The sequence below is a fragment of the Apaloderma vittatum genome, unplaced genomic scaffold, assembly GCF_000703405.1.
Source record: "Apaloderma vittatum isolate BGI_N311 unplaced genomic scaffold, ASM70340v1 scaffold42912, whole genome shotgun sequence".
NCBI classification, from domain to species: domain Eukaryota; kingdom Metazoa; phylum Chordata; class Aves; order Trogoniformes; family Trogonidae; genus Apaloderma; species Apaloderma vittatum.
The window spans coordinates 3,191-16,351 of record NW_009703811.1 but is presented as its reverse complement, the minus strand read 5'-3'; the positions used below and the strand labels follow the sequence as shown (position 1 = coordinate 16,351).

The 13,161-nt window shown below is 36.8% G+C and overlaps 1 protein-coding gene across 1 annotated transcript in view; it reads right to left on the bottom strand.

Annotated features, from left to right (window-relative positions):
• Positions 1 to 2,521: 2,521 nt before the first annotated feature.
• Positions 2,522 to 13,161, bottom strand: part of YIPF4 (Yip1 domain family, member 4) — a 13,773-nt gene continuing 3,133 nt past the window's right edge. Inside the window, exons 3-7 of the mRNA XM_009864766.1 lie at positions 13,151 to 13,158; positions 10,149 to 10,320; positions 7,836 to 7,913; positions 5,864 to 5,977; positions 2,522 to 3,577 (exon numbers count right to left, since the gene is read on the bottom strand). Of these exons, the coding sequence (XP_009863068.1) occupies positions 3,440 to 3,577; positions 5,864 to 5,977; positions 7,836 to 7,913; positions 10,149 to 10,320; positions 13,151 to 13,158 (510 nt within the window). The 3' untranslated portion in view covers positions 2,522 to 3,439. The remainder of the gene's footprint in view (positions 3,578 to 5,863; positions 5,978 to 7,835; positions 7,914 to 10,148; positions 10,321 to 13,150; positions 13,159 to 13,161) is intronic.

Sequence of the window (13,161 nt, the reverse complement as noted above, 5' to 3'; positions counted from 1 at the left end):
GGTTAAACAGGACTTGCCCTTCATGAACCCACATTCGCTGGGCCTGATGCCCCTGTTGTCCTGCACTTGCCGTGTGATCACCCCCAGGATGATTATTTTCTCCAAAATAAAAAGAAGTGATAAAGTCACTGTACCCCTGAAAGCCTCTTGTTGTGAAGCAGTATTCACCACGCTTCAAAAATTTCCTCAGTGTAATAAAGGCTTTCAGATTTGCTTGCGATCGTAACTTCTCACCCACTAGAATGCCGATGCAGCTAGTATAGCTAGGCCTACCTGTGGGCATAATTTTATCCATGGGACATGTCCTACTAAAGCATTTGAGAAAGCTTCTAGGCTCCCGATGGTCTTAAATATAATGAAGTTTCAAATACAATGTGGTTTCCTACAGAAGAGTGTTTTAAATAGGACTCAAATTAGCACATACTGCTGTAGCAGGAAAACAATTTCAGAAATACAGTGTCTGCGTAAAGTACAAAAAAGAACAAACTAAACCCAGGTGGGTATGTATACTATCCAGGCTAATCAAAATTATCCCAAGAACAAAGTAAGCAGCTTTTAAGCTTGATTCACTCCTTCAAGTGGAACACCAAAGACCAGTAAGATGAGTCTCCCTATCAAAACAATTGATTTTGTACACTTTTCAGGTAAGTCTAATTTTTCTGGAAACCAACAGAGTATGTCTGATGGGTAGAAGAGGGAAGACTTGTACGTATGTACATCTCCAGCCGTACTGATCATCCAAAGAACGCGTCTCATTACGGTATGAAACCCATGTCTCTACCTTCAAATGAGGTGTCGCATCTTGGAAAGGGAACTTTTTGCTAGATGGATGAGCTCCAAGTTTCCAGTTTTGATAGGGAGCAGTATACGTATTACCACAAAAAATTATTTATAGCCTCGAAGCTTGTGACCAATGACATGTATAGTAACATAGATGTGTCTTAATACAGTAAATATAAATGAGCTTCATACATTCTGTAAACAAGTTTAATTCAAAAATTTTATAAAATACATCTTGTATTTACACAGATGCCTCATCTAAAAATATGATTCGTTGAATGCAAAGTTATTACAAACTATCAGAATCATCTGAGAGCTGCTTGTATGTATTTCTTGCACAGCATCTGCAAAAGGTGACCCTAGAGATACTAAGATTAAAAGGTGCAAATCTGCAATTGCGTACAAAATACGTACTACGTTAAGTGCATATCTACATTGCATATTACACATGTGCGAAGTCTGTGGAAGGGAACAGTCAAAATTGCAACTAGAAATTTCACAGAACATTAGTATAGAGGAAATTATGATATTTGGAGATTAAATAGAACATTCTTGCATCCTTTGAATATTCACAGTCATTTCAGGTGCACAGGATCCATTATGGACATCTACTGAACAGCTATGCAAAGAGGAACTAAGCTTAAAGCTCTCCGACAGCCTCGTAACCTAAATGTGTCCTTGCCCCTCATGTCTGTGGTGGTGCGAGCTAAACACGTATTCACAGGGTTTGCTCTGAGTCTTCTGATATGAGTTGGATATTCCTGTTAGAAAAGAAGTATGTAATGAAAAAATAATAGATAAGACCAGATTATCATGCAAGATTCCAAAGCTAACAAGCTTCTTTAACACACTGTAACTTGCATATTTTTATTTTTTTAGAATGCAGTATGAATGCTCACAAAACACTTTCAGGTAAGAACTAAGCTGCTGGTATAACTGGATTAGTATGACTCTGCAGTAATTCCACCAGTACTTCTGCAGAAGTCCAAAATTTGTTGAAAAGTCCATCCCTCTACCAGTTTTTCTCCTTTGATGTATTACAAGCTAGAGTATTACATTACAGTTTGTGTTCAGCATCAACTTCAAGTAGTTCTGTTTAAAACCAACACAAGTATCAGCCAGAAAAGCAGACTGAATAAGCTAAAGGTCTGTGGTAGAGCTGGAATTTACGTAGGTATTTTACATCAGTAACGAATGGTAAAAATAAGTTACCAAAACAAAGTCTACAAAGCTGAAAAAATACAGTTCTAATAAGGAAATAAGTCCAGCAGGGATCAAAGACAGCCCTTGCTGCTACCTTTTCTGGAGGAAAAAAAAAGCAAAAAAAAAGCATGGGGAATGCTTTCTTCCTGTTACCCAAAAAATAGCAAGAAATTTAAAATCTATTTGGCAATACTAAATACTGAAGATTGCAAATGCCTAAGTATCATGCAAAGTGAACTTCAGTGGACTTCCCTTGTGAAGAAACATTACCATAAGGACCATTACATAAGCAATCAACACTGCACACAAGAAATATTTAACATGTCATCACATTATTACATAATTCTTGATAGTCAAAATTAGCAAGACTGTAATTGTTACTAAGGCTGTAATTCTGCCTTAGTAAAGGGAGAATCTGGCCTTACAAATCTTTTTCATTTCTCTTTACAAGGGATTAATAGTACTGGGGAAAAAAATGGTTGCGTGTTAAATACCATGCTATTAAAAGCAAGACAGAGCAAGATGTTGTAAAACATAGTTAGGGAAGCATCATTATTTTTATTTTGTCATCATAAAATAACATTGTTTAAAGATCACACAAATTGGATAGATCATCTTTTTTTCCTCCAACATTAAGCCAGCACTACAGTTGAGAAAGGCATTCACCCATTTCTCTGTAAATTTATAATTTTAAGTCAAATATTTTGATTCTCTATTAATTTTAATTCATTATATCACACAGTAATATCTTGCTCCTTTGGTCAGATAGTAAATGAAGACTTCAAATACTTGTATCTCCCATTTTTAAAAACCCAATATACATCCTTAACCAAGGAGTATTAACGCTACACACAAGCCATAGATACAAAATACACAGTATATACATGTTTTGAAAACAAATTGGAATTTATAAAAACTCAATAGCCAAATCAAAGTAATTGAGGCACTAAATTAATTTAAAAGTAGTATCTTCATGTCTTGATTATACAGACTATTCTGTGAACAATCAGGACTGTTTCATAAATATATATTATCTACAGAATTTGCTGTGCCAAAAAAGCCAGCTGTGTTTAAGCTCAAAAGAAAAATTGCACTTTGAGATTGTTACAGTTAACTTCTCTTTTTTTTCTCCCCGAATATAGTAATCTGGTCCTGGTGCTTTTGGCACAGGTATTGAGTTATGGTTTTGCTACGCTTTCTTATAAAACACAAGGTTCTTTTATTTTGTTCTTTAAAATCTGAAGAGTCTTAAACAAACCTAGAACTTTGATACAAATCTATATAATAGCTACAATTGCTTCATTAAATAATATACACAAATATGCTCTTCGATCTTAAAACATCTTGACAACCGGATACAAAACAGTCACTTGTATTATTTCCAGCCTCCTTAATCTTACGCATTATCAGTCTGCAAGTGAATAATATACGGTTTCTGGCCACATCTTGCACTAGATCACACTCCAGTGTACAAGGACAGAAAATAAATGTATAATAAAAAGATTGGATAAATTAGAAGGGGTTTCTTGGTCTTGAATTCTTCGCCAACTAGTAATGATGCAGCACTGTATGCAGCCCAAAAGACTCCAAACAACTGAAAAAGAAGATCAACAGTCTTAGCAGATACCACAAAAAAATCTCCCCAAATGCCAAGATAAAATTCAGTTCGTCTCTCAATATAATTAAAAAGAAACTTCCCCCAAAAGAATATGCTATGCATTTTCATTCAAGTTTAGAGAAATATTTAACAAATAGGCATGTAATTTTCGTTTGACACATTTTCACTGAGGTGAGCAGCTAAGGATCTACACTTAGTTTTCTCTAATGTAGGACATAGATACCATAAAGCAAGCTGTAAGCTTACATACACTGGTAATCTGAAACTTCACTGGATAAATAACTTCTGTTTCCACCTTAATTTTCACCAACTATTACTCCCTCCCTTTCTTTAAGCAAAAGAGTTACTTTACCTGACTCCTGCTCCTACAATATATACCAGAGGGTTAAATTACCATTTTTTATTTCAGGATTTGTCTGACTCAAAAGCTTTTCTTTAATGACAGTGATCCCATTTCAAGGTAACTGAACTTCACCTTCCTATTCCTTTCAGGTGGGAAGCAGACAAAAATACAATCTGTATCAAAAACAGTTGCTTACTAAGTTAAGAAACAACCTGGCAGAAAATAACATTACCTATGAAGATCCACTATGTTATATGAAGTTGGCATGCGTACTTTTTATAAAAACTGTCTTGAGGTCAGTGGACTTGACTCAAACCTAAAGCTAACCAGGTTAGAGCAAAAAGTAATCGGGCATTATTATCCTCTAGCAGCACCTTGAATATTAATAAAAAAGGACAAATACTTAGAACTATACGGCATGCAGACACTGTAACCTTCTGTAAAACAGCCGACCAAAGAGGGCAGACATAACAGGACCCCAGCAGAGAACTTCTTCCACAGTTCTGTCAGTGGAGCTGAAGCCCCTTGAGAGATTCTGTGACCCATTCAACTGCCATTGTATAAACCAACAACCACCAAAACAACCCACGCACCCCTCAAAAGAAACAAAACCCCACATCAACGAAAATCCCATGTGATTGCATATTTATGGCTTTGCTGCCTAACCTTAGACTGCAGAGATGGACAAGAAGGACAATCAAGATCGTGGTGGAGTTTCTTAAGATACATCAAGAAAACTGCAGCAATTAAAACAACGGAGGTGCGTTGTTTGAGTAGTTTGCTAATTGCAACTGGAAAAGAACTGGCTGGAAGTCCACAATTTCACTTCAGGACTCTCAGATATTTCCCCAGGCACATAAGAAGTAGTACTTGTCACAGCACAAGTCATTTTGGCTATATGGGGCTTGTCCTGCATTCACACTAATGATATAAAGGTAAGAACCTTGCACAGATTCGCCCTGAAGTTACTGTTCGTAGTAATCAAGTTACAGAGGTTTCATTAGCATGTATTTATTTTCAAGTTATATATTGGTTAACTGGCAAGTAAATGATTTGCTTTGACTGTATCACTTAATAGTAATTGCAAGTTATCAAATCACACAGTAATTCTGTTACACTTTAGTTGTACTTCAATTATGCTGTTTACCAGCAAGCTGAAAGGACAAAAATCAATCAAATCAACAGAACAACAACTCAAAAAAGCTTAGCTTGCAACAGAATTTTCTCAATCAACCTTTCCAAAATTTAGCAGTAAATTCAAAGCCTACTTAAAAGGGTTTTATGAAGTCCTGGGAGTGTTCAAGTACGTTACATAGTTCTGGAATCTATCAGGGAACCTTGCTAGTTTTATAAAAGGTGTCCAACAGCAGGTGGTATCAGTTATTCTTGCTTTGTGCCTTACATTCCACATGTGTTAAATCAGAACTATCCTGACCTTCTCTGCAAAGGGTATTTAGAGCTTTGTACAGCCACCACTATGGGAAGGTCTGAGGAAAATGACTAATGTCATATTGATGCTGCATTAACTAAAAATAATCCAAGGGAAGGGATAGAACAGCTTATTTTCAGATTCTTCATTTTGACGCTTAATTATGCATCCTCTTCTCAAAATGATAATCCTGTTTATTTTTAATGCAACTATTATAGCACAGCAAAATATTTAAACAGAAGCTAACCTGATAACAACAGGTGTTGTTATAGCAACAGCAGTGTATATCCCAAGAACTCAAAAGAAACACAACAGAATTTGCTTAGCTATCCTGACCACGATGCTAACCGAAAGAATCACAGAGCTCACACTGTAGTCCTGAATATTTGGACACATTGTTATGTTGTCCTGAACAGCTAAATACTCAAAGTGTTAGGAAAGTGACTTAAAATAACCGTAAAAAATTCTCAAGAAATAATACTGAACTTACTTTTATTAGGGTAGAAACAACTTCAAAAGATCCAACCACCAAAAGTACAGGTGCTATGACGATGAGGGGAAGTAGGGAATATCCTATCACACCAAGAACTTGGCCGTAAGCAACCTGAAATTTTCAAGCACATGAAAACAAGCTTTGTAGTACTCAATCTTTGTTACCAAATGCAAACTGATCTTGTTATAACACTATGACTAGCAATAATAATGTGCCAGGTATTGAGGAAATTTCAACTGAAGAAAGCTTGCTGGTATGAAAAATTATTTTTGTATGCTACCCCCTGGAATTCTGTAATTGATCATCCAGTTCTCTTAGAAATATGTTGGGGTTTTTTTTAAAATTTTTTTAACACTGTAGATGACAATTTCAACACTTCCAAGGGAAGTATTAACACAGGTTGAAGTATAAGTATGTAACTCCATCCATCCCTCACATTTTAATGTTCCTCCTTACATGGTTCTCAGCTGCCACTCTCCATGGAATGTACCTGTGACAGCAAGGAGCACAGAACTAGAGCAGATCTCAGTCACCAGCTGCAGTCCTGGCTGTCACAAGCAGCAAAGATACAATTTTTGACATTACCATACTCACATAAAGTACATGAATGCTTTACAGTCAGTGAAAGACCCAGAACCTGATCCCTCTAAGGCACAGAAATCTTCTGATATCTGTTTTATATTTATTACGACTATCTTAAACAGATTTGTTCAAAGTATTTCCATAACTGTTTTTAGCTTCACAGGGATTAAAATATGTCTGATTTTCCCCTACCATGGTTTAAAATTTTCCTGGGCCCAGCAAGGCTTCTTCGATTTAACAGGAAAAACAGCAGTAAGACAAGTGACCATCTTGTAAGTAATCTCTTGTGGCCTTTGATCCTTCACAGTGAACTGTGCAGACTTATACTTTCTCACCAGTTTATACATTCTGATAGTTTCACATTTTTGAGCCACAAACCAGATTGATTTAAGGGCATTTGGATTTTGCTGGTATGCAGAAACACCATGCAATCACATTTATAAAAGCTTTTACTTTCAAAAACAGTGTTCATACACGAAGATTCCAGCAATTATGACTGAAAGGAAAATTAAAAAAAAATTAAACACCAGTAATGTAGGAAGTCTGCAACACTAGTTGATCATTAATGCGAGACACATAGTAAAAAATACAAAAAAAATCAAATATCACTTAATATTGAGTTCTTCACAACACAGTTCAATGCATTTTATGCTGCAGAGCCATTTTAAGAAGTTTCCACCCTCCTGTCCGTTCACCTGTAGCTGTTGGCGTTGCTGCAAGTAATTTCTTGTTTACATCTGAATCACTTAGTGACTCAATTTGTAAAGAGCTCCAACAGCTACTCCAACCCTGCTGGTGCAAGCAGCTGGAGGGACAGATGTAGGTCAGAACTTCAATTGGCTTTGCAGGTGAAGAACATGCGCTCACTTTCAGCCTTTAATGAGTTTGAACAGCATCAGGCCAAGGATGAAAACAATCACAACTACCCACAAGGACATTATACAATACCTGTTAGATGCAATTCAAAAACACTCCAAAAACTTTTAAATAAAAGGCAACACAAGAGCAATGCAAAGGAGGAGACAGGTGCCCATTAGCTCAGTAACCAAAGAACTGAAAGCACTTATCCCTCAAGACTGGACTCCAGTTCTGGATGACAGGCACTTGTTAGAATTTCTGGCATTCATAGCACAGATTTCCAGACTGTTTATTACATCCAGTGCAACATCCATCACATAGAAAGAATAGCTGATAATCTCTGTATTTTAGATTTTATTTTGGAGGCAAAAAACCAGAAATGTAGACGTTGCGCTTGCCAACTGCATGCATTCTTAGTTGGCTACAAGGTCCAAGCCAAGCACCAAGAAAACCCAACTACTACTGAAAAACGTAGCCAAGAGACTTTACATTACTTCCCTCTATGTCCTTTTCGCATATAGGTACTTACTTCTCCTCCAAGAACCCTGGCCAGTAAAAAAATTGTCAAGGATCCAAATATCCAAATAGTTATTATCCAAGAAACAACCTTAAGAGATAAAGAACAATTCACTGATATTAATAATTTTCATTGTGAAAAAGAAAAACTCATTTCTTTCACTGCAGTCAAGGATTTTATATGCAAAACAATTCTGAACTGTGGCAAAACCAGTTTTATAGTATCACAATGCAATCTGAGAATAAAATTCAGAGCTTATATTTACAGAATCACATTGCTGGTAAATTTGGTGAACGTGGAATGTACATGCCATGTGTTTTGTAAGTATCATAATATTGTAGCAGAGTGGGAAAAGTTTAGTTAAAACTAAAAGAGAAGATCACCCTAGCTAAAAATCCTAAAATCCCATCTATTACAAAATGTGGGCTCAGGCAGTTTTCAAAAGTCAGCCCAACTAACACAAGGAATTGGAATTCTGCTTCATTCATCCATACAGATGTCACTTCAATCTTTACTGTAACTGAGAACGCTTGAAGAAGACATAGACCTTCAGCTCTCAGGGGAACTTGATGAAGTTTACAACTTAATAAACAGCCCCAGACTCGGGACAAAGCCTGTCATTATTTTTTCTCACTTCTTTCATTGCTCTGCTCTTAAACTGAGGAAGAAATTCTCTGGTTTAACAGAACCTTTAAAGTAACTTAGCTGTTATCAAGAGTTGGGCCACTGGGAGGATTACAAGTGGAGGCCTCTCTTTTGAAATACTGTTTCAGAAAGAAACAACAGCTGGTCTAGAAGAGAGGCATCCCTGCCTATGGCAGGGACGTTGGATTAGATGATCTCTAAGGTCCCTTCCAACCTAAGCCATTCTATGATTCTATGATTAGTCCAGTCTGTATTTAAAAACGAAGTTAGTACTGAGATTAATATTTTGATTAATTAGAAGTTCCACATTCCCAGAAGAATCAAAAAGGGGAAGACCAGATAAAAATTATGGTACCACTTAAAAGAAATAGATCAATGTAACAGCTTGATGCTATTTGTGAAAATAGCACATGGCCCACGTCTATTTCCTGCTTTCCTCCCCTGTCTAAAAGAAAGAGGACCAGGTTAACGTCTCGGAGCGAGAATGCTCATCGTTCTCCAGTCTCATCTAGCTGCTGTCAGTCATCCTTTTGACAGTCACACCCTTCCCTTCTCACACATACGCAGCACTCCTGCATCAGTATGATAAATCCACTGCTCCTAAGAAATGTCAGCTCTACTGTTCATGTATAGGAGGAACATGAAGTGCAGAAGGTAGTTTTTCTGTCACGGGATCAAGGAACGGTCCTTGCTTTGCCTGGGAGACAGCTAAGTGGTCCACCCGGAAGACCCAAACAATACAGTGGTTTTAGTCAACTCACTTCAAGTCTCATAGAAACAAGATACTGAGAGTGAGCTCTTAGTCAGCATTTAGTACACCATATGGAAGATAGAGGTTGCAAAGGGAATGATTTTGTCTCACCATTCACAAAAATCCTTGCAAAAGCACCTTCTGTTACTTAACATATGGCTTTTTGCTATATGACATTGCATTTAAAACAACTGTAACTACAAATATAGCTGTAAAGATTTCTGATGCAGTATCACCTAGGCTTACATTCAAATTGTGACTATAGATGATACCACTCCTCTATTTCAATCTGAACATAAAAAATAAAAGCTAACTGTTTATGGACGCCAATTAAATCTGCACAAGGCTGCTGAATAGCTGTTCACTCTGGAGTTCAAAAGGAATTATGAAAAAAGTCTATTGACCAGAGGAAAGATAGCTGATTGTAATTAAGCATGGAGGACAAAATAGCAAATGTCACTAATGAGGATTAAATATACCAGACACCTACAGCAATACAGTATGAATTAAACAAGGTACTTTATTTGTCAGGAAATTAAAATTCATGGCATCTGAACAAATGTTCTCCAGTGACATTTTTTAGTGATAAAACGCACGTTAACAGAAGGTCACAAGTAAAATGGAAAGATTCACTAGTATGACTATAAACTCATTAGTATCAATCTGTTTCCTCTACAAACCGTACTTTTCCTTTGTTTGACTGTATAAAAGCAAATCCAACATTTCATCATAATTAACTAGTACGTGGGCTATTTAATACATTTCTTACCACTGTCTTTCTACATATTAATTTGAGAAAGAGCATTTGAAGTGCCCCACATTAGTATGTAAAGAAAAGACTTCCTACCTACGTAAAAATGCAAATTGCTTAGCAATCATATCACCAAATTTAGTTTAAATTTCTTTTTAGGTACAAGGCTTACACCTACCTTAAACTGTCCATATAATGAAATCATTGAGAAGAAGAGGACAACTGCCAGAGGACCCCAGAAGTCTGGATTGTCTCTCACTACCTGCCTATTAAACCCAAGAGATGGCATAGGCATCAACACACATCGAATTTTGTAGTAAATATCCTTCAGATCAATGTCGAGTTCTTCCCTAAAATTGTAAAGCAAAAGAGCATTACTATACACCACAGCACTGAAATCATAGAATAATAGAACGGCTAGGGCACAAAAAGAGTGCAGAGGCAAACCATAGCTTTATAGAGCAAGTCTTCTGTCATCCATAAGACTTTCTGAACCTCTGACTAGCAAAGGAACAAGTTCATCCACAACAAAGCAACACCACACCTTCATCCTGCATTCATTAACCCGTGTGACACAGATTATTTAATTATTCAAAAATCAATTACATGACTGAAAATAGGAAACATACACAACATAGCCTAACTGTCCACATTGAGATAGTAGATCTATTTACTGACACGCAGGAACACACGACACACTCGTACCATTGTAACTACTTAAAAGTCAGACATGCAGACACAAAAGTCATTTGTGTATTCCTATGCTGAGCAGTTTGCCACAAGCACACTTATTATGGAAACGTTTTAGTTCAAATTCTACAAGAAAGACTATCTGTACATTCACTAATCCTAAACATTCAAAACACATCAGGCAAAAGTTTTTTTAAATAAAATGGGGTTTAACTTGCTTCAATAACAGTAGTTTTCAGCAGCTCAGTTTATGCCAATTGTTTAATTACTGGCTTGTTTCTAATATGGGTAAAAATAAATAAAAGCCAATTAAACTAGGCATAAATTCTATTAACGGATCTTCCTGTTCTAATTTCGTTCTCCGCTCCCTGCTACAACTTTCTGTAAGCAGCTACAAATTGATCATAAGACTCGTCTGCACAGGGGACTCTTAACTGGTCCATGTCCTGATTGTCCCAGCGTAATGGGAAGGAATCACTTTCCAAGCAATGGGTAATTCCATTTCTTTAAGTGTATGCAGGGAGCCTTAAGACAAAACTGCCAGCTACTGTTTTCCTTATGCAGTCATGACTGAGGAGCTCTGAAGAGTTGCGAGATACCCGTGATAGAGATACCTCTACTCTACATTTAAGAGCACAGTGGAGAAGAATGAAGAATCATATCCATTTATGCGAGTTTTGTACAAGGCTTTGATTTATGGCTTTTTCCTCAGAAAAGCTGAAGCAAGAAATAAATGCAAAGACATGATTCACCACAATTTCTATTTCAAAAAAAATATTAAATGCTGCTCACTGAGTCTCTCAAGGCAATTTTGTGATTGCTATTACTAAAGCTATTTCAGAATTGGTATTACTAACCTGTGACTAAATAACAATAATAGTTCCTTAGCACACCCCCAAATTTCTTCTAGTAGACTAGAAGAATCTATTTCCCTCTATTTATCTAAACAGGATGTGGATTCCTATAGTTTACTCTGAAGACAGTGTACCACAAATATTTCCTGCCTGGAAATAACTCTTATGTCATCACCTAGGGCTTCTGGCAGTTTCTCACATGGAGAAACTGTCTTTTGCACGAAGATGACAGCTTCCTCATCTAAGAAATGATGGTAGCTGTAACAGGAAATGTGTCTTGAATAAGGCTGCCCAATGAGAAAGTAAAAAAAAAAAATCTGATTCTGTTGAACAAAGCAGTTGCATGGCAGAACCTCAGGTGAACTTCCCTTAGCTGGCTGCTATTCTTTAAATCCTTAGCAAGATTCAGGTTACAAGGCTTCATTACAGCACATTCTGAGAATAACCAGAACTGCAGAAAAACTACTACATGAATGCCAGATTAAGGTCTTCTCTGTCAGGATGCTTATATTTATCCTGTTTGCCACAAACTGAAAATTTCCCTGGCACATTCTCTTCACTCGCAGCAATCAGCAGCCCAGAATACCTAGCTGTTGTTGATTCACGAAATTGGGTTTTTTTGGTATAAAAAGTTACACAAAGGAGGGAATTGATGTCGTCACCTCAGTACATGATTCTGTTTCTTAATTAGAAGTTAGAGGTTTATAGAACAGACTTATTCACACAAGAAGCTACTTCTGCAGACTTTAAAGTACTTTTCAAGTAGCACTGTCATTATTAAGCTCTTCAGACATCTGTTCTCCCCCAACATTCTCAGTCGAGTTCTCCAGAGTACCCTCCTGCTCCTCAATTTTTTTAAAGCATCTTATCTTTAATTCATACAGGAAAACACCAAGACACTGAGAAAGAAGTTGCTTAAGTGCAGAACAAGAACTAAGACCCAGACTGCCTGACTCTCAGTGTAGTAACCTTAAGATACAAACTTTCTTCAGCCAACCACGTTTCTGTGAACAGAACAAGGGATGCAGAGTTCTCAGTTTTCAGGACATTTTTGTTCTTCAACACTATCACCCTTCTAACCTAGTGCTGTATAGGATAGCATCAAAGATTATAAAGCTTGTGCTACCTTGCTTCTAGCATCCCTACTGGAATAAGCACGATTCACAATGCTTTTACTTCAGAGTAACTGACAGCATTTACTTAGTTTACTTAATATGAATCTTTCCACAGGATGGTCTTAGTCTCTGATTCTTGACAGCATTAAGGAACTCGCAACATCAGTGCAAAAGTCAGAAAGAATACAGTATAATTTCTCAAATCATTACAAGATCAATAGATAAAAGCAGAAAAGCCATAAAAGCTTTATACATATAGAGATCAACAAAACTGGATTTTACTTCCTCCTTCCTTCCTCCCCCACAGTGAATAACAACCCTTTCTTCTACACTAAAAATAAAACCCATAATGAGAAACATAATGTTTTCATTCCTGTACCAGAAAATACTCTTTGGCAAAGGAGTTTGTCAAACAATTCCAGTCACAGCAAAAGGCTGTGGGACAATCTAAGAGGCTACAAGTTGTTTGTTTTACCTACACAGGCAATAAAGACAGATATCAAAAAATAATTATGACATACAGGAGTGGCTT